The 21,719-nt window shown below is 49.1% G+C and overlaps 1 protein-coding gene across 4 annotated transcripts in view; it reads left to right on the plus strand.

The window, feature by feature from the left end:
- Gpam (glycerol-3-phosphate acyltransferase, mitochondrial) overlaps positions 1-12,477 on the plus strand; it is a 62,081-nt gene extending 49,604 nt beyond the window's left edge. For all 4 annotated transcript variants that reach the window (XM_048338269.1, XM_048338267.1, XM_048338266.1 and 1 more), the window contains 7 exons: positions 739-1,003; positions 1,546-1,688; positions 3,354-3,431; positions 4,304-4,444; positions 6,720-6,909; positions 7,981-8,039; positions 8,710-12,477. In XM_048338269.1, coding sequence (XP_048194226.1) covers positions 739-1,003; positions 1,546-1,688; positions 3,354-3,431; positions 4,304-4,444; positions 6,720-6,909; positions 7,981-8,039; positions 8,710-8,826 — 993 coding nt within the window. In that variant the 3' untranslated portion in view covers positions 8,827-12,477. The remainder of the gene's footprint in view (positions 1-738; positions 1,004-1,545; positions 1,689-3,353; positions 3,432-4,303; positions 4,445-6,719; positions 6,910-7,980; positions 8,040-8,709) is intronic.
- The last annotated feature ends 9,242 nt before the right edge of the window (positions 12,478-21,719 follow it).

The raw sequence follows: 21,719 nt of genomic DNA on the forward strand, positions 1-21,719 counted from the left end.
GTGACATTAGCCTAGGACCCTGTCCAAGAGAGTTTCTAAACCTGATGGAGGACGATGATCAGATACATTGTACACATGTATGAAAATGTCATAATAAAACCCATTATATTATACAATTTTAAAAGGAACATAAAGGCATGTACAGTAATATCACATTCGTTGGTTAATATGATTAGTGTAAAGAGATATTTCAATGACATCTTGTAGGCATTGAGAGTGAATCATTTCTAAGTGATTTGACTTGCACTTTGGAATTCAGCCGGAGTCGTAATGTAGCTGCCCTGTCTAAGCTGTGCACATCTGAGACTACATCTGTCCTCGCCAGTTGGGTTCTTGACACCAGACATAGGCCAGTGGATAGGCACCAAAGAAATACTTGTCCGATAAATATTTAAAGTGGAGAAAATCCTTGCCTAAAAAATAAGCACTTCTTCCTTCCTTCCCTTTGTGATCTTTCTTGACACTTCACAAAGCAGTTTCTGAATACAGTGCCTAACAGGTGGTTAGAGTATTCCTTGGATGCGCATGTTCCCATGCAATGACCTTCCTGGGGGAGCAGCTTTTGAATGGGCTGTCTGGCTTGCTCTGCATTCGTGGTCTGGGCCTATTTCTGTTGGCATCTGTGGTGAGCTGCAGGAGGTAAAGGCAGGAGGATCTTGCTTGTTGGGGAACGTTGGCCTGGGCCTTTTGAACATACATTTTCTGCTGTTATGAGACCATTTCTTTCTTTGTCTTTAGGGCATTCATCTCTCCACACTGGTGGAAGACTTCTTTGTGATGAAGGAGGAAGTGCTGGCTCGTGACTTTGACCTGGGTTTCTCAGGAAACTCAGAAGATGTGGTCATGCATGCTATACAGCTTCTGGGAAACTGTGTCACCATCACACACACAAGCCGGAACGATGAGTTTTTTATTACTCCCAACACAACTGTCCCATCAGTGTTTGAACTCAACTTCTATAGCAACGGGGTGCTTCATGTCTTCATCATGGAGGCCATCATTGGTATGTTAGGCCCCCCAGATAGCTTCAGATATTTTCTCAGAATGTCCAAGGGCCCGGGTCATACAGTGGAGTCAACTTCGATTTATATGCTAGCTTCTTATTTGAGGGAGTGCATTGCTCTCTTTTTAGTTTTCAAATGAAAATGTACTTGCTGCTCTGTCAGTATTTAGAGTTACAGCTGGTAGTTAACTGAATTACCCTGTTGCATGTTTGACTATGGAGGCAAGGTGAGGAATCTTGTTACCTTGAAGCTGCAAATATCACTGAGATGACAGACACATAAGGAAGAGGAGAGAGTGCAGGGTACATGTGTTGAGATAATGCAGAAGGAGGAGGGAAGAGGGGCTGAGATCATGGGAGGACCTTTGATGGAGCTGGAGCCCATGGCATCATAGAAACAGTCCAGTTCTCTAGCAAACGCAAGCCATTGTTTTTTGACGTCAACCATCTGTTTAGATAGTCCAAGGTAGCAAGCCAGTTAAGGTCTTCCTGGGAGACCCAGTGCTGTTAAGTTCATTAAGTGTTGCTTTTTATTTTCTCAGCCTGCAGCCTTTATGCCATTCTGAGTAAGAGGGGCTCGGGAGGGGCTGCCAGCGTCCCTGGCAACCTGATCAGCCAGGAGCAGCTGGTGCGGAAGGCAGCCAGCCTGTGCTACCTGCTCTCCAACGAAGGCACCATCTCTCTTGTGAGTGAGGGCTCTTCTGTATTACCTCTTCTCTCTTTTCTTTGAACCTTTGCATGGAGAGGAGAACCACCTTTGTTTTTCTCTTAAGAGAATTTTTGGCCAGCTTTCTGTGGATGTCAATGACCACAAAACCAGTGTGGCATTTCCTAACTTGGTCTGTGGCTCTGTGCCCTGGCTATGAGGTAGGATAGGGCGGTTGCTCAAGGTTCTCATTTGGTAAGAGCTAAGGACACTGTGGTAAGACCCAAAGTCTGAGCGCCTATTGCAGGAGACCCCAGTGGGTAGTTAGCGCATTAGTAATTGACACACCCACCTACGGAGAATGGAATAGCAGTCAAGACAGTGCGAATGTTGAAAGGAGTGATATTGATCAAGATTCATTGTGTTCATAAACTGCTTTGTTAAATGGTGACTCCTTTATACAACTACTCAAAGATAATTTTTTAAAAGGCAGAACAGCCTTAGAAATCATCACTCAAGTCTCCCTCAGTCCACTGAAGCCCCGCACTACGAGTGTAGTTTTATATCACATCTTCATATTTAGATGTTTACAATGAGGCACATATGTTAAGAAATCTTGGACTCTTAAAATCATCAGGTAGAATTCATGTTTAAACTCCAGTGTTCTTTGCCCATAAATGAATGTCTTGGGGTATACATGTGTTTTGAGTATGTCCTCCATCTCTGCTTTGTGTGTGGTGGATTGCTCTTCCTACTGGCAACCTATTTGCACAGGGCCCTTGGGTGGCAGTCTGGAAATGCCTGTGGGCAGATAAGGCTCCTAAGCCTCATCCTTTGCCCAGGTCTTTTCTGTTATTGGAATGTTACATCTCCTTTTTCACTTCTTTTGTGGACAATCTTTAATAGCTTTGACAGATCATCTTCAAAAAGCAAAAGAAACGGGTGGAGGAGGGCACTGAGAAGCTCCCTTTTGAAGGCTCTCTCCACTGGGGAGTCAGAATCTAGTTTAGGAGCGCCCTCTGCAGGTGGTGTCGCACCAGGTGCACTGCCTGTTGGGAAATGTTGGGGTCAGCTGTGCCTTTAAGGGGCCACTGCTGACCTTGGCCTGCCCCTCCCCTTCCTGCCTTTGGCAGGAAGAGAAGGCCCTGCTCCTGGGGCAGCACGTGTGTAATGGAGGACACCCCAGAAACCCAAGCCTTGGGGGGGGCTGGGCCTCTGCCCCCGAGGGAGGTCCCCTGACATCACTTGATGGACAGCCCTCTGTGACCAATCTGCAATCCCTCTCTTGTGCCCGCCCTCGGGGGTATATCTGGGGGGCTCCTCATATGAATAAACAGAAGCCCTGGAGGTTATCTCCAGGGGCCCATGCATCCGTGTCTTCCTTGGCGGGTTTGGGGTACCCTGTGACCACACGCTACTGAGGGCTAGCTACATGTGGCCATCGCTCCCACGTGAGAGCAATAAAGGACCACCCAGGAAGGGGCGGACAAGCCCCTTCCCCCCCCCCCCCAAGCGGAGTAGAGAGAGTCCAACAGGGAAAGAGGGCATTCCTGGTCCAGGACTTTGTTCATGACCATGTATTTATCAGATGGCATGAGGAATCATAGGATTTACCAAGAGTGTAGATGAGATGGTAGAGTGGAAGGGTTTGTCATGTACAGTATGGGCCATTGACATTTACATTTTAATGACTGTTCTTTTCAGCCATGCCAGACTTTTTACCAAGTTTGCCATGAAGCAGTGGGAAGGTTTATCCAGTATGGGATTCTTACTGTGGCAGAGGTAAGGGGAAGAGCCTCTCTTTATTTGTCTGTATTTAACATTGTGTTCCTTCCTTTTCTTTCTTTTTTTTTTTTTTGCTGCTCCTGGGCTTGAACTCAAGGCGTGGACACTACTCCTGAACTACTTTTGCTCAAGGCTAGCACTCTACCATTTGAGCCACAGCTCCATTCCAGCTTTTTTCTGAATAGTTTATTGGAGTTGAAAGTCTCATGGACTTTCTTGCCCCACTGGCTTTGAACTGTGATCCTCAGATCTCAGCCTTGTAGCTTGGATCATAGGTGTGAGCCACTGGTGCCTAGTGTTTCCTATTTTTTTCTACCACTTATTTAGACCAATATTTCTATGCATTCTTTAAACAAATTAGTTGCAATTGCTATATAGTCCTGTTCAGATGAGAAAGGAGAAAAATAAGAATGAGAGAGAAAATTTGTTTGCTATGTGTTCATTGCTTTTGCAGAAATGGTATTGTCTAAAATACATCTTGACTGAGACCTGCAGAAGTCCTGTGCTGAGATGAGCAGCCATATATGTCAGTGTTCTTAGGGCTTGTCCATTCCAAATCTTCTTTTTGGAGAGTTTTAACTGTTGTAGATTTAGTGACAAGAGAAAGACCTGAGGAAGTAGGTATTTAGAAGACATGAAAAGATACTTATTTGTCTGATAGCTCCTTTCCCATGTCCCTACCCCTTGTCCCCTGTTCCTCCCATTTTCTCCTGAGGTTTGGGGTTTGGAGAGGCACCTGGATTGGTGTGTGGAATGGCCCTTAGAGAGGGCCAGGAAGAGCCTGAGGGGAGGGCCGCTTTGGGGTCCTGCTGGGTGGTGTTGGTGGGCCTGTGCATATGTATTTACTGTCGGCCGCCTCCTTGGCATAGCAAGATGACCAGGAAGATATCAGTCCTGGTCTTGCAGAGCAGCAGTGGGACAAGAAGCTCCCTCAGCCCTTGAACTGGAGAAGTGGTGAAGAAGATGAAGACAGCGATTTCGGTGAGGAGCAGCGAGATTGCTACCTGAAGGTATGCTGATGAAGAGTTCTGGGCATGATAGAGTGATGAGCTGAGGTTTTGGTGACTCAGTCATGGCTGCAGCACCACTGACAAGCATGAGGGCTTATTCCTTGTCCAGAGGGTCAAAACATTTGAGCAACAGCGTCACAGAGTTAGGCCCCCGGCACCTTCACCATCCTCTCAGGAGATACACAGGTGTGGAGCTCTTCCCGCCCCATAAGACAGTGTTTGTTTGTTTGTTTGTTTGTTTTAAGATGTTTTTCTTTTAATCTCCTCTCAGCCCATATTTCCCAAAGATATACATCATATCAAATGCATATTTACAATCAATATACATTGTTCCCCCTTGTCTTTTAACATCTTTCAAATCTGGTTGAGTGCAAAAAGCTCATTAAGTTTGTTCAGTTACTAGGCAGTCTGCCCACTTTAACAATCCTTAACTGCATCCGCCACTGAATACCCATCATGCCTCTTTTTCTGTGTCAGCTGGGAGCAGCCATCCACAAATACCTTACACCTGCCCTGAAGGGTGTTGCTCTGAGATCATGGCCTTCATCTGCCAGCCATCGTCCACTTGTGGGAGAATCCAGGGCAGTCCCCTTCTCTACATTGGCAAAGAAATGAAAAGCCTTCTCCAAAGAGGACAAGAACCTGCAGGGACTGTGACTAAGGACTGCGCTAAGTCCTCTATTGTCCTTGATGTCCAACTTGAAGGGTTAGATTCTTCCTTTGAAAGATTAGAATGTCCTAAAAGCATAGGGTTGGATCCAGTCAAACAGTCTTAGAAATCCCTGAAACTCCCTCTTAGTTCCCTAGCCACAGGACTTCTGAGTGGACGATAGAAACCACAGAACACACCACCCAAAGACAGAACAGACAGCACAGACCTCTTGGAAATTTGCAGCAATGAAGACTAAGAAAACACTGGCCATGGCAGTGTGGCACCCATAGTTCAGTCCTGAGTAGGCTAGATGCACTGAAGAAAGATGCCACCAACAACCAGAACCTCTACCAAGGACAAACTATTAAGAAAGACAGCGATGGAGAATTCAACGATGATTAGCATGCTGAACTTTGATATATTTCCCACTGGATGCACAGGGGAATGCCCAGAGGGGCCTCCTTAACTGCACTTTTCTTTGTTTCCCTAGGCCTAGAATTCTAGTCCTGTTTTAGGCATGTGTCTATGCCTGAGCTTTCCTATGCACTCAATGTCCCCCTTGTTGGAGGTTTCTTGTGTACCTCCTGTTTTGACCCAAACCCCTCTTATTAGAGGTTTCTTGTATGACCCTGCACTCAGTCCTTCTTATTGGAGGCTTCTTGTGCACCTTTGTTGTACATAAGCTCCCTTACTGGAGGTTTCTGGTCACTAAGGTGATGATGGTGATGTTCCTTGATGGTGGTGGTGTTCCTTACCTTGGTTTTTGCATGAAGTTGCTTTGTTGTCATGGTACTTGCAGGAGTCCCCATTCCTCATGTTGCTGAGAGAATCCAGGTCTCTGATGGATTTCCAGTCCAAGAGCTCTGATCACCTGATACCCCAGGGACTCCCTAACAACATCTCCCTTAGGGGAAAGGGCTCCTGAGCTCCTTTCACAGATGGAAAGACTCCAGCTGGGTCCCCAAGTTGTTATAGATATGCTCTCCAAGATCCACTGGAGTTACCACAATAAACATGAAAATAAAGAATTGTCTCAGCTAGGCAAAAATAACTTCTGCAGAAGAGTGGGCCATCAACCAAGCAAGCACCAAGACAGCATTTTTATTTCCAAATGACACTTGGGCATTCACTCCTTTCCCAACAGGGCAGTGATCTTGTCTCCACACTCCAGAGAGGCTTCCATGAACCTTTGGGTACACTGAGCCCCCCTCCCTACTACAAAGCACCTTCACTGTGGCTGACTTCTCAATGGTGCTGGCCAGGTGGAGGAGGTAGAAAGTGGTTGCTGGTGAAGGCAGAGATGCTGGTGTGGTGGTGGTCTTGCCTTAGGCCCACTTGAGTGGCTTATTCCTGTTACTGATTGGCTGTTGAGCCAGCCTCAGGACCAGTTATTTTCAATGGTGCCAATGGCATAATTACTTCAGACAGTGGCAAAAATTTCTTCTATGCGGCTGTTCCATGAACACTAGCCTCAAGCATTATGCAAAGGAATGATGGACGTTAAGAGCTCACGTTCTTATTGGCCTTTGTCTCCTAAAGAGATTCTCTGCACAAGAAGTGCATGTGGCCATTTTTGCTGGTCCTCACTTCTTCTGACTCCGCCTCCTGCGCTTGCGCTTGCAGGTGAGCCAGTCCAAGGAGCACCAGCAGTTCATCGCCTTCCTGCAGAGGCTCCTGGGGCCCCTGCTGGAGGCCTACAGCTCTGCCGCCACCTTCATCCACAACTTCAGCGGTCCTGTCGCAGAGCCTGAGTACCTACAGAAACTGCACAAATTCCTCATAACCAGGACAGAAAGGAATATCGCCGTGTATGGTATGTCAAATCAGGTTATCTTTTATAAACTATATTTGTGGAAAATTGAGGGAAATGCAAACTTACCCTGACCCCTACTTTTGTATGCTCTGTGAATGAAATGATACCCTTATGCACTGTGAGATTCATACGTGGTGTGTGTGCTGTCCTTTTTCACCATTGCTGTACAGTGTTGCACATTTTATTCTGCTGTTGATGTTTGCTCAGGTTGTTTGCAGTTTAGTGTGCTGTGTGGTGCGAGTCCGCGCATGTTTGGGTATGCGTGTGGGGGACACCTGTGCTTATGTCTGTGGCATTCATGAAGAAAATCATGATAGGAATCAGAAGGGGTCTGGAGATATCCACCCCGGTGTTTACTTCATGCACTAGGAGACTGTCCAGCCCTGTGCTAATCAGTAGACAGACAGATTCAGGTTTATGATTCTCTTTCATTTTGTGCCAGTACTGGGGCTCAACCTTAGTGCTTCGTACTCTCACTTAGCTTTGTCACTCAAGGCTAGTGCTCTGTGTGTGTGTGTGTGTGTGTGTGTGTGTGTGTGTGTGTGTGTGTGTCCATATTGGTGCTTGAACCCAGAGTCTGGACACTGTCCTTTAGTTTTTTTCACTCAGGCTGGCGCTCTACCAATCTAACCTCAGCTTCATTTACAGCTTTTTTAGTGATTAATTCTTGAACCTGGTTTCAAACTTCAGTCCTTGGGTCTCAGACTCCTGAGTGGAGTCTAGCTAGGATTACAGGCATGAGCCATTGAGTGGTTCACAATCTTATTTCCTGCCTTCTAGATCGGGTCACAGTATGGGAATCACCTGTGCATCCCCATATTGTTTAAAGGCAGCTTCACTTCCTTGTTTGATTCTCACAACCCTTGCTGGATGGATGCTTTGGGTACTGCTTCTCCCCTGTCTCTTCCCCTCCCCCTCTGCTCTCCCCCTGTTTTCCCTTAGTAAACCACAAGGCAACATGTCATTTGGCAGTCAGCAGCAGAAGTAGAGTTCTCCCCCATTTTGCTGACACCCCACGTGGACTTGTGGTCTGGGCCTCACCATTAACAAGGCCTTGTTGTTTCTCTGCAGCCGAGAGTGCCACGTATTGTCTTGTGAAGAATGCTGTGAAAATGTTTAAGGACATTGGGGTAGGTGTCCAGTACTTAATGGTACACACGCGTGTACTGGCTTTGGTTCTCTTTAGATCTGGTCTGCTGGTGCGGCCATTGCTGTGGGGTGGTTTTGCTGGGTTCATTGGGAGGGTGTGTCTGGGAATGAAGGTCGGGGTGGGGCCAGTCAGTGCAGTTTTATTGCAATGGCCCTGAGCACTGGTTCTCATTCCTGCCCCAGCTGTGCCACAGGCCTCCGTGTAGCTCAAAATACCTCTGCACTTGGTGTTGTGGAGATTTCCCGACCTTGTCCTCAGGCGGCCTTTGCCCTCACCTGTCATGTGGGACATGCCTTCTGCAGAGCTACTGTGACCTTTTCTTTGGGGGCTGAACTGGGCCCTCAGCTCTCATTTGGCTCTTTTGCTCCAGGCTGGCAGGTGAGCCATACCAGCTCTAGCGACCTTTGGAAAGAGACTGCGGGGACTTTGTTTTAATGTCAATTGTGAAACTTAATGAGTTGATTTCAATTAAGAACATTTCTCCTACAACCTCCACTTCGCCACTTCATACTCACTTGCCTCCATGTCCACGCTTACACTTTTAGGTGCCTTAATGCCTTTCGGGGTTTAGGACATGGGTCGAGGGTTGATGGCCCCCAAAATCCCCCCCCCTTTTTCCCCCTTTAATTTACTTTAAACTTTCTCTTCAGGTGTTCAAAGAAACCAAGCAAAAGAAAGTATCTGTTTTAGAACTGAGCAGCACTTTCCTACCTCAGTGCAACCGGCAAAAACTTCTAGAATATATTCTGAGTTTCGTGGTGCTGTAGATAATTTGTGGCACCTCTTATGAGTGAAGGGCTGGAGTTGAGTCCTGCTCAGGCTCCTGCCCAGCCTGAGAGAGGTGGGAGCCGTGGTGGGCGGGCCTGCCCTGCCCTGCCCCGCCCCGCCTCGCCCCGCCCTGAGGGGCCCTGGAAGACAAGTGCCTTCTGCCCTCGTGGACCTGTGCTCTTCCCAGCTCAGACGCCGTGGCCTGCACGCGACCCTCGGGGCCTGCACATGACACTGGGGGCCTCAGCCTCCCTTTGCAGCTCATAATCAGTAGATTGCTAGATGAAGTCTCAATAAATTATTTTGGAGTTTATTAAAGATTCACCTTTTAAGTACAACTTTTAAGGACTAATTACCGTGATGGACACAGATGGGTAGTTGTCTTGGAGATCTGACTCTTGTGACATCATGCTGTCGGCAATCCGTTGGTCTCTTTTCCGATTCATAATGAATGCTTCCTTGATGAACACGCCCTCCACTTCTTTTTTGTTCTAGTTTCGTCCACGGTAGCTGGGTTGTGCCCCGGGAGCCCCTTTCATCCCCTTATTGAATGAATGGGCTGAGATACAACACGCCCAGGTATTACCCGACATAGAAAGTGTTTCAGTTGTTGACAAAGAGACATTATTAGTTTAGGTGAAGGAGTTGAGATGTGCTTGGACAGGGAATTCTGCCTGGGAGAATTCAAGGTATCCACTGGTACAGGATGGTTTTGCCTATGATAAAGTGCCATTGAGTTCAATGACCAGCAAGTGTTTAGAAGCGACTCCTGTTTTGTATCTGGACTTTTCCCAGCCCTCAGTTGGAAGGTACCTGCCTCCCACGGGTACAGCTGTGGGTCTGGGCGTACTCCAGCCCAGCAGCGACTGTTCTCAGTGGATTAGCTCCACTGGACAGACTGGGACTGTGGTCCAGCTGCAGACGACTGACTGATGCATGCGCTGCACACAAGGTGTACACTGCATCCGGGTCTGGGTGCCTGAGCTCACCGAGTTCTGCAGTGCGTGTGCTGATCCTACTGCGTGGTAACTGGATGGAGACATTTATAGAGTTTTTTAGCTTTGAGGAAAAGAAAAAAAACAAGACAAAAAACCCTCTTATCTCTTCAGAAATCTGTGTTATGTGCCCACCTCCCAGTGCCACATAGAGGCAAAGTAATTGAACATTTGTCTGTTTATAGTGAGTAGGTACCGTGTGCGTGTGTGTATATGTGTGTGTGCACACATACGCAGGGAGCCTGTTCTTTGTGGTAATTACAGTGATTTCTTAACTTCATGTGATGTTAGAAATGTTTCTAATAGTTTGTTGTCCTGTCTCCACAACAGTGTGAAACCAGAAAACTTTTTTTCTGGTGAATGTTGCATAGATTCTTCGAATTTAGCATCAGAGTATTGCGGATAGACTTGATAGTGTCCTGAGCTTGGATTTGAAACACTGACAGTATGCCATGAGAGCTAGGCACGTGTCGGGAGAGGGTGGTTGCTGTTTCTCACCATCAGAGGTGCCATGTGGGAGGCTCAGTAGCCCAGGTCTGCTGCCATCCCCTTTGCTTCTCTGATTGGGCGTATGAAATGTGTGTTTTTTTAACTGTTGTTGGCGCTCTGGTCTCAGTCACCACTCTCAAGAGGCAGTGGCTCTGGTGTGGAATGACAAGTCACCTCCAAACCTTCCTTTTCACTAACTCGGCTGGAGCACCTGGGGCCAAGGCCCTGCTCCTGGGGCACACCCTTGCCTGCACTCCTTGTCTGGGCAGCTGCGCACTTTGCTGGGCTCTTCTTTCCTACACTCCAAGTTGTAAATGAAGAATCTCTCTGTTGATTGGCTGAGAATTCAAGGCTGAGGCTGACTTCCCACCGGGTCTGGCTGCTCTGCCTGCCACTCCTGCAAACCGCTGCTGTCTTGCCAGCCCCAGCAGAGCCACTGTGGTTTCTCTTGCTTTGTTTTCCCTTTTGATTCCACTGTGTGTGAGAAGTTCAATCAGATGCTTTGGGGAATGCACTCTGCTAGCTCTTTTGCCACTTGACTCACTGTGAGGATCAATATGCATGCTTTTTGTAATTAACTGGTGCTTTGAAAACCCTTTTTAAGGAAAAAATAAATCTCAACCAAAGTTGTGTTCATCTAGACAAGCGGATCCTTGAGTTAATTTTTGCACAACTCATCCTTCAGTGCCTCATTACTGAATACTAAGTCATCACAGTAAAGCTTCTAGATAGCACTGTTTTGCTAATAGATACATCCTCACTGTTTTTTAACCACAGGTGGCTTCCTTGTAAGGTTAACCCAACTAGGTGCTTGTAAATACTTTATTACAGTTTACTCTACTGCATTTCTGCAAAAGGGAAATGCATGTCATTCAGGGGAAGACTGTGAGCAAAGTTAAAAACAATAAAAAAAACTGAAAACCTAGTAATAAGCAATATGAAATCTCACTCTGCTTTTCCAAGTGAGAATGTCCTCAGTAATTCAGAAAGGGAGAAGGTGTTTTTACTCTTGAAATTTTAAGAAAAACCAAGTTAAAAACAAACAAGAAAAGAGAGAGCACAATGTCCTTTTTGTAAAGGTGTCAAGTTGAGGAGTGGGAGGAAAATCTTCCAGATGGTCATGAGTAGCCACTCAGGGTGGGGCTTCCTGTACCTAGGAGGGAAGGCATTTCCCACAATGCACCCAGGAGGGGAAGGCATTTCCCACAATGCACCCAGGAGGTTCCGGAAGGCATTTCCTGACTTGCACCAAGTTTGGAGAGAGCTCTGCTAAGAAACTCTTGGGAGCAGACAGTCCACCTCAGTGCAGCCAGGGACAGTGAAAAGCCTGCTTAACCGAGTGTTTCCCAAACCATTCTGACCTCAGGGACTTTTCCGTCTGCGGGACACCTCTGACCCTCCCTTCTCACTTAGTAACTCATGGACAACATTTTGGGAAATTCTTCCTTAGGTGGTTCTTTACATAGTCAAAACAGTAATGAGTAGAAGGCACTGGGTGGAATTCGTGCATGTGTCCCAGCCAACGGCCCACTGGCTGGACCCCGTGGCGGAAAGAGGCACTGAGGGTTGCGGTACGGGTGTGCAGGTGGCAGGAGTCCTTTCCTTTGATGGCAAGGCTGGCTACCAATCACCTTGGCTGTTAAAAAAAGAAAAATTACCCAAAGCAGAATTAATTGGAGATACATAATGGAGATTTTAATTCTTATCTGAAAGAAAACATTGCACAATTGAATGCAGATTTTTATCCATTGATAGCACTAGAGTTTTGAAATGATAGGATCTGTCCTTGAAATTTGTAAGACTTACTATGGGATGTCAACCTGTTTTTTTTTTTTTTAAGGCACTCTTTTTAGGCATTTGAGAATTGCCATCTGGCATTTCAGTTTAATACAGACTAATGATCACTTCAACAGAGACTCGACCTTATTTCTAAACGGCAAAAGGGCTAAATGTCTTCATGGGAGGTGTTGAAGTATTTGCCTGTTGTATAGAGAAATGTTAGATTGTTGTAAAAAGGATTACTATAAGGTATTGTAAAATAACACTATGTGATTTTGTGAATGAAATTTTCTTGGAAATGTTGATTTTTATGCCTGATAATGTATTGTGAGAAGTACAGAGATGTAGTTTTGTTTTAATAAACCAAAAAAAAAAAAAAAGAAACTATTCTTGATGTCTTGAATGTGTAGTTAAAAGTTCCATACAGGGGCTGGGAATATGGCGTAGTGGTAGAGTGCTTGCTAAGCATGCATGAACCCCTGGGTTTGATTCCTTAACACTACGTAAGTAGAAAAAGCCTGAAGTGGTGTTGTGGTTCAAGTGATAGAGTGCTAGCCTTGAGCATAAAGAAGCCAGGGACAGTGCTCAGGCCCTGAATTCAAGCCCCAAGACTGGCAATAAAAAGTTCCATATATAATTTATTATACAGTTTTTGTTTGATTTTACATAACATCTTAGGAATATGCTTGCAAATATAATCTGATATGAATTTAGGTATGTACAGTTTATTATTTTGTTGGCTCACACCTTTCAAATTTGTTGAAACATTTGGAGATAGACATACCTGCTTTTACTTAGTATTTACTAAGAATATTTACTTAGTAAATATTCATATCATAGAAATGTTCTTTGCATTTATGAAGATTCCACTAAGCCTGGTGCTTCTGTCATAGTTTTATTCATTAACTCAGGGCCTTGAACTCAGGTCTGGTGCTCTACTACTTGAACCACAGCTCCACTTCTTCCTCTTTACTGATTAGTTGGAGATCACAGACTTTTCTGCCTATTCTGGCTTTGAACCAGTAGATAGGATTACAAGTGTGAGATACCTGGTGTCCAATACTTTTTCCAGCACTGAGGACTGAACTGAGGGCCTTACACTTGCTAGGCTGGTGCTCTACTGAAATACCCAAGTCGCAAGTAGACCACCAAGGAGACCACTGAGAGCCAGATGTTCCGAAATGCAAAAGCAAGGCTTTATTCAGGCGGGCTGCAGCTCGGTCCTCGTCCTACACTCCGACACAGCAGAGGTTAGGAGGAAGGCCCCCAAGCTGAAATTTCACAGGGTTTATAAAGGCAAAAATCACAAAGTTACAGTAATCAGGTGTTCAAACAAAAGGATGTGGCAAATCTGATTGTTTCAGGGCTATAGACATTCTGAGGTGGTTAAGAGTTAGCAGGGGGCTTCCTGTAAAGTTACAGCAATCAGGTGTTCAGACGAGGATATGGTAAATCTGATTGTCTCAGGGCTAGAGACATTCCTGGGTGGTGTCTGGGGGCTTCCTGGCCAGTTGGGTCCTGATAAGCCGTTCTGCTAGCTGGGACAATTGTATCACAGGGCCTGCTTATCTCAGGCTAGCGTAGTCATCTCCTAAAATCTATGGAAATCTAAGTCAGTCATAGTACAAAGTGGAGCCTGATTTCAAAATGGCTTTGTCAAGTAATTTATGGTTAGCAATTTTAGCACAAGCGATTCAGATTCAGCACAACCAAGTCAGTTACTGGAATTCGGGAGCGGGGGGGTTCTGGGTTACTCCTAGGTTGAACAAACAACCAAATGGTTGCTGTCTCGAGTTGGGGTCTTTTTTGGCTCTATACTACCACTTGAGCCATGACTCCATCCAAGCTTCTCTGTCATATATTCAAGTTTATAAAGACTCTAGTTCTGCCTTCAACCTAGTGACCTTGGCTAAAGCATGGTGAGAGCAACGGAGCAGCAGGCAGCATTTCACCTTCGGAAGCCGGGCAGAATGGAAGTCTCTGGCTTTGCCACCATGTGCTATGGGCCCTGGGAGGGCTGAATGGGAGGAGAGCTGTCCACAACGTGCTACCATTGAGTATGCATGCGCTACCACGTGTAAGGCCCACCCCTGGGGGGGCTTCATGCAGATGCCCCCCACCTGTTTAAGTCTGTGTCCAGTCCCTGAGTTACCTAGGTAACCGGCACACTTAGAGGCAGTTACCCCCTTCTCTGAGGTCACATCCAATCCACCTGGCCACACCTCATGCCTTTCCCTATATAATCCGGCTCAACACAAGTCCCCGCTCTCTTTCCTTTTCTCTTTCTCTCTTGCTCTCTTTCTTTCCTTTTCTCCCTTACTCCCTTTCTCTCTTTCCTTTTCTCTTTCTCTCTTGCTCTCTTTCTTTCCTTTTCTCCCTTACTCCCTTTCTCTCTTTCCTTTTCTCTTTTTCTCCTCTTTCTCTTCCTTCTCTATCTCCCCATGCCTCCATCTTGTGCCTGTGGGCTGGCAGTTCGCTCTCCCCCCAATAAACTCCTTTCAGCTTGAGCCATGTGGCGGATTTCCTTCCCAGCGAATCTTACACCAAGCAGTGCTGACTCTCAAGAAATGATTAACATGATCATGTTTTATTGTCCATGTGTGCCAGACACCAGGTGAGTCACTAGAAAACAGCGTCAGCAAATCGCTCAGGGTTGGTGTGGCTGCTTTCCACCTGGAACTCCAGACTAATTCTTTCAAAGACTTGGGAAAGGCCTTCCGCATCCTTGGTGCATCTGTGTCTAGAATCGAATTGGGAGGTGGCACTTACTTGGGAGGTACCAAGCACAAGGTGGGCTCTAGCTGGGCTCCTTTGAAGTCTCCCCTTGTGCTCTCTGGGTTAGAAATCCTTGTGTCCTGCTGCAGATGAATGTGGCCGCTCCCATCTGTCCTCCCACGCTGTGGTCTGACATGTACATGTCTGTCTGTCAGGAGAAGCCCTCCTCTCCAAGGCCCTATACGAATCTCTTCTAAACCTGTAGCCCTGGGACAGCATCAGTATGAGAGAGACAGACAGACACACCGAGAGAGACAGACTCAGAGACACAGAGAAAGACAGGAGAGAGGAAGAGAGAATCTAGCATTTCCAATAACCTGGAATGAGATAACAACGTTACCCTGGCTGCTTTGCTAGTTCCAGAAAGATCCACCACTGTACTTAGATATTACAGAGATAGTGATCTTGAATATAGTAGGGACGCCCAGTAGGAATGAGCAGGCAGGAGGCTTCCCGCCCCAGCTGGCGCATCCTGACTGCTTTCTGAAAGCCATCCCTGCCTGGAGCTGTCTCCGCAGATGACCGGGCAGGCTTTCCCCAGAGCCTTGGCTTTCATCTCTCTTTGCTGACCAACTCCCTCTGCCCTGCGGGGCCCCTCGGTGCAGGGCGTGGCCACGCTGCGCTTTGGGGGTCTTTCCACTAGGTGGCAGCAGGACTTCATCAAAGGCGTGGACCGGACGGGGGGGGGGGGGGGGGAGGGATGGCCTTGGTCCTGGGGTGGACGCCCCCAGGGATGCCCGGAGGGAAGGATCCAGAAATGGGGATGGAGTGAGGGCTGCGGCATGGAGGGCAGCGGTGGGCACGGCTCAGGCAGCCCGGGCCCTGCACTGTCCCCTCTCCTGGGGCAGCCACAGCATGGAGGTGACTCCCACCACTGGTGCCCAGGGGCCTCCACGGAGCTCTGGATAGCCTTTTGCCTTTGAAAAGTGGGGTGTTCGTGCTTTGGGAAGTCAGTCGCAGAGCCCTACCTCCTGGCTCAAGGAGGGAGAGCACGCCTACCACGTCACCCAGCAAGGTGCCCAAGTCACCACGCCAGCCCCACCGGCCGTCCGCTGACCTCCTCCAGCCCAGGCTGTCCGAAACTCCTCCAGAACAAACCCATGGCAAGTTTAACTCGATGGTCAAATGAAACCAACACAGCAGATGAGGGGGAGACCTGGCTAAGATGCAGCCCCTCGCCTGGCATCTGTGAGAAGAGGAGGGGGGTACGCTGAGGAGGGACCCGAACCTGGGATGCAGGTGACAGTCCCCCATGTGGGTTGGCTCCTGGTGGGGCTGTTGTGGCCCCTGCTTCCACCAGGGGGCACCAGCGCTCCTCGCTGGGGCGCAGAGTTGCCAGGACAGGCTTCAAAGAGCACTGGGGAGGCTCAGAAATACCACACCAGGGACCTGGAATCTACTGGAATCTTCCCTCTCCTCCACTGTGGCTGTGGTTTTCTGGGGGAGCTCAGTCTCCCAGCCCTGTGAGCTCCGGGGAAGGCCTCAGCCCGGGATGGGGGCAGGGGAGGCTGAGCCCCCAGCAGAAGTCTGCCAGGCACCCGGGGTGCGTTTCCTGGGGGAGATAACAGAAGAACACCAACACCCAATGAAGCTGGAACTGTCACACTTCACAGCCTACCTGCCCTTCGCCGGGAGACCTCTCCCAAGTTCTGCAAGCTACGAGGAGCCAGGGCCCCAACATCTGATCCCCCTCCACTGGGACCCTCTGTCCAGATGCTGAGGAACTATGACCCTCCTGGCCTTCCTGGGACAGCCTGGGGACCCCCCGCCCCAGGGATGCAGAGTGATGGGCAGCTAAGTGCAGCAGAGACTGTGGCTGGTTTGACATTTGCTTCCAACACCTCCTCTTGGAACACGGCTAACCTGGACTCGGGCTGCAACCAGAGTGTGTGTGTGTGTGTGTGTGTGTGTGTGTGTGTGTGTGTGGTGTCCTCAGCCTTACTATCATGAGCCATAGGCCTGCTGGACTCCCCCCCACCCCACCCCGCTTAGTGGAACCACACAGCCCAGACTGTGTTTTTCTTTCCTGGCAGATAAAGTTTCTATTCCTGCAGCCAGCACACGTGGCTCACTTGCTAGACTCCAGCGGCCATGTCTCCTGCCCAGAATAATCCCGCCACGGGGTGGGCTGTGTGGTGAGCTTGTCTGAGATGTTAGTGCATTTGCCTTTAAGGGACACTGGCGGCCCCAGGAGCCTTGCTGAGAAAAGCTGTTTGGAACCTGAGGCCTCCGCAGAGCCAGCTGGGGGTGCAGGGGGCTAGTGGAGGAGAGACTGACGGTCCAGGGGGGCAGGAGGCCCTTTCCGTGAGTGCAGGGATCAGCCCTGCAGGATGCGGGTCAGTAGGGGGATGAGTGTACAACCAGACATAGTTTCCATCCAGTCCGTATCACGTGTATAATAAGTGTGCCTCCCAAAGGAGGCCCAGAGAGGTTGAGATTCTTTCCTAGAGCTGCACAGCAAAGCAGAGACGGAGCCCGACCTAGAAGGCGGATATGGATGGTAATGTTTTGAGTTCTTTCTGCCACTGGGACGCTGAAGTTGGGAGTGCAGAGTCCCATCACTTATTCTACCACATAGACAATGCCGACGGGGGCGGGCGGGCAGGGGCGGTGTGGAGGGCCTCCTGGAGTTCCCTTGGGGGCGTCCAGGCAGGGTGGTGTGAAGTGCCGGAGATGCCATGGGAGGCAGGTTAGGTACCTGGTGACCAACCACAGGTGAACAAGTACACGTCACAAACCACCAGGCTCAGCCTGAGAGCAGGGAATAGGGAGTGGGTGGAGGGGGAGCCACTGCTCGGGGCTGGGGCTGGGTGTCTCCTGGACACACACACACACATACACACACACACACACACAACACACACACACAACTCCAGGGTGGAAAATTCCAACGAAGCAGAAGAGGTGAAGCCAAGCCCCACCTTCCCACCATGACCTTGGAGGTTGCTGTGGCAGGGCCCCCATTGCCTCCGGGTCGCTTCTTCCCCTGCCCATGCCCACGGCATTTCTTGGCACACTTCATCCTTCAGTATTCCAGCAGCAGCCCTGAAGGATAACGGCTCTTGACGAAACATCATCCCACTCCACCCAAGATCATCCCGAGCATTCCTAGCTAGTGTTCAATCTTCCGTGGCCTCGAACCACTGGTTGGATCCTGGCATGGCGTGGAGCTGAGTGTGTTCACACGAGTGTGTTCACACCTGGTGTCCTCTCTCCTCCCACCCCCTTGCAATGGACTTGTCCAAGGACTCGGGTGGTCTCTTCAATGGCTCCTTGCTGGCCACTTCCTGTTTCTCTTCCTCCGGGACTGCTCTAGAATGTTCCACTGTCTCCTGTGTTTTTCTGCAGCCTTGTGCGTGAATCATGAGCCCTGACTGGGCTGGGGTCTGAGTGTTGGTGGTACTGGCACTCGGAAAGCACACAACAGAAGACAGCCTGCCAGGGAGGTGCTGTGCCAGATGGCTGCTCCCCCCTCTGTTGGCCTCTTCTGGAAGCTTCTCCCATTCTGCGGTCTTGGAAGTTATCTTGCTTCTCCCCCAGGCTACTTGTCGAAGAACAGACCAGGAGCCCCAAGGGAATGGGAGGAAAAAAAAAATCTTGGCCTGTTTTTCAGGAGACAAAGGATTATTATCCAGAATATATAAAGAACCCCCCCCCAAAAAAAAACCACTAAGTAAACACCAAAGGAGCAGATAAACCAATTAATAAATGGGCAAATAAACAGTTCTCAGAAGTACTATAGCATAATTGGCCCATGAACACATAAAGAAGCGTGCTACCATTGTTGCCGTGTCCCTAACCACAGAGAGAAACTGAGATTCCATCACAGCCAGTCAGAACGGCAGCCCTCAAGAAAGCAAGCCAAGGGCTGGGAATATGGCCTAGTGGCAAGAGTGCTTGCCTCCTACACATGAAGCTCTCGGTTCGATTCCCCAGCACCACATATATGGAAAACGGCCAGAAGGGGCGCTGTGGCTCAGGTGGCAGAGTGCTAGCCTTGAGCGGAAGAAGCCAAGGACAGTGCTCAGGCCCTGAGTCCAAGGCCCAGGACTGGCCAAAAAAAAAGAAAGAAAGAAAGCCAAAAAGGAAGCGTGTGGGGATGTAGGGAAAGGACCCCATCAACAAGGGGGTGGGAGTGTAATCTAGTGCAAACGCCATGGAAATCAGTATGGAGTTCTCTCAAGAAAACAAATATAGAAGTCCCTACGATCCTGCCCCAGACCTCATCTGTGGCTTTTGCCTGGGGTCACCCTTGGACTGTGACCCGCTTATTGGTTGGTATGGGGGGGGGGGGTGTCTTACGTTTTTCCTGGGCTGGCTTCAAACTACAGCCCTCCAGATTGCGGCCTCCAAGAACTCTGCCCCCACATCTGGCTCCAAATGATAATTTACTAAATGAGTGAGGTTTTAACTAAACTGTGAAGTTTGTTCCCTTACTGATCGCAAGCTGTCTGTGGGCACACGCTTACTTCTTCTGTGGTTACTGCTCATCAGGGCTGAGTCAACAGTGGGCAGTCAGGATAGGGCCAGGGCAACATTGCCTTGGTGTGTCTTTTACTATTAATGCCAGTCCCCGAGGGTGGGGCCTCACAGAACTCATTCCCAGGCGTCCCTCATTCCCCACAGGGGGTGGTACTCCATCCACCAGTTGCTGACACAAACCTAGAGAAACAAAAACCAGGGAATCAATGATAGCACCCAGCATGGTATTATCTCCCTCCCGGGGGTGGGGTTGATATTTGGAGCTCTCTCTGCTTGGTCTACGTGCCTTGAACACATGGACACTGACACCGGGCTGGACAGGTAAGTGCTGTTCAGGGCCACTTCTGAGCCCAGGCTCTTCTACTTCCTTCCCAACCATGTGGGCCTCCTGATAAAATGTGCTGCAGGAACAAAGTGTTAGCAAATGATTTTTTTAAAAAGTCTGATTTCCCTTGACCATTGGGGTGTGTGTGGGACCATGGGCTGTTTTCTGGAATAAGGAACCCAGAATTTGGTCCCACCCTGTGGGAGGGGCCCCTGAGTCTTAGGAATCACAGACGTGAAAGCGTAGCCAGTTGATAGCACAAGCCTGTCCTCCTGTTCCTTGGCATCCTATCTCCCCACAGACTGCTTCCCCATTTTCTGGGCGAGTCCGATTGCCCTGTGTGAGGCTCAGCCATTCTGAATCGCAGGCAATTCACTGACTAAAGTCCCCCCTCCCGAGCACCCCCCATCCCCTGGGCTTAGGTCCAGTCCAAAATCAAGTCTTTGGGCAGAATGCATTACAGGTCACGGCTTGGAGCCTCGGTCTCTAACTTGTAACAAGATCATATTTTTAACATCTTAGCTGGCTGGGTGCCAGCGATCATAGCAACTCGGGAGGCTGAGCTATGATGATCACAGTTTGAAGCCAGCCTAGGTAGGAAAAACCCTGACAATCTCCTCTCTAATGAAGCACCTAAAAGCCAGAGGAGGAGCTATGACTCAAGTAGTAGAGGGCCAGCCTTGAGTAAAGAAGCTAAGGGACAATACAAGACCTCAGCTCCAGCCCCAGTACTAGCACAAAAGAGAAGGGAGGGAGGGAGGGAGGGAGGAAAGTAGTTAACTGATTATTGCTTGTTTTCCCGCTTTCCCCTTCCTTCCTTTCATCAGTGAAGTCTTATCTCCTGCCAACCCAGGTGATGGCGGACAGAAGCTGAGGCACCATTTTGCTGGCTTGTGTGTTTCAATAGTGTAGATCTTGCGGGAGAGGGAGGACTCAAACTGGAAGATTATTTTGTAAAGAACACGAGGCATTAGGATAAGACCCTCCTCAAAGCCCCGACTCTAATCAGAGGAAGATCATGGGGGCCAAGGGTGGGGAGGCTGTGGTTGTCGGCTGGGTGGGGCTGGGTTCCAGGGACCCGGGCTGAGCCACGGAGGAATAGAGACATCCCTAGGCTTGTCTTTGGGGTCTGGGGACAAAGGCCACGCCTTCGCTTTCTAGGGGGGAAGCATTGACTTCCTAAGGAGTCTTGGTGAGAAAGACCCCAGACAGCCTGGGTGCGTCCACAGCCTTGGAGGACTGGTGACTTGGATGGTTCCAGGGACAGAGGGGCTCCAAGATCTCTCAGGGGACGGGACCTGACCAGAAACAACACGAGCTTGCCTCTTCTTCACCCTCCTCCCACCCAGCAAAGCTCTCCGCTTTGCCTGGATCTTTCCCAACCCACCAGGGAGCCTCACAGGGAAAGGAGGATGAGCCTAAATCAGCCCATGGAATTCTATCCGCCGGATCCAGCAGAACAGAATCTCCCTTTGGGTGATGTTGTGTTACGTATGACAGGAGTAGAGCTATTGAGATTGGGTTGTAAAATGGGGACAAAAAGGGTGTGGGGTTTTGAATGGATGGGAATGAACATGGAGACAAAGAGGAAGAAGGAGGAAGAGAAGGAGGAGGAAGTGGAGGAGGAGGAGGAGAACTAAAAGAGGAGGAGGAGGAAGAGAAGAAAAATGAGGAGATGGAGGAAAAAGAGGAGGAAGAGGAAGGGGGGAAGGGGAGGAAGATAAGGAGGAGAGACAGCCCCTCAGGCTCAGCCCAGCTGCTGGGCGTCAGCTGGGAGCACGAAGATCTACAGATCAAGGCCCATTAGCAAGGCCACAGTGGGGAGACACCTGCAGCTGGCTTTGTGGAAAATCCTGCAGCAGAGCAGGAGGCTTGGGGTAATCTATCTGGAGAACCGCTGAGCCACGCTAGCTGGTATTCACCGGAAGCTTCTCAGCTCGTGCTCAGCTGCACATGGTAGCACCGTTGGCACCCAGAGGGCCGGGTGGTACAAACAGCGGTGCAGTCGCAGGGTCCCTGTGCAGAGAACTTGCCTCGCAGCACAGGC

Source organism: Perognathus longimembris, chromosome 2 (genome assembly GCF_023159225.1).
Source record: "Perognathus longimembris pacificus isolate PPM17 chromosome 2, ASM2315922v1, whole genome shotgun sequence".
Lineage (NCBI taxonomy): Eukaryota > Metazoa > Chordata > Mammalia > Rodentia > Heteromyidae > Perognathus > Perognathus longimembris.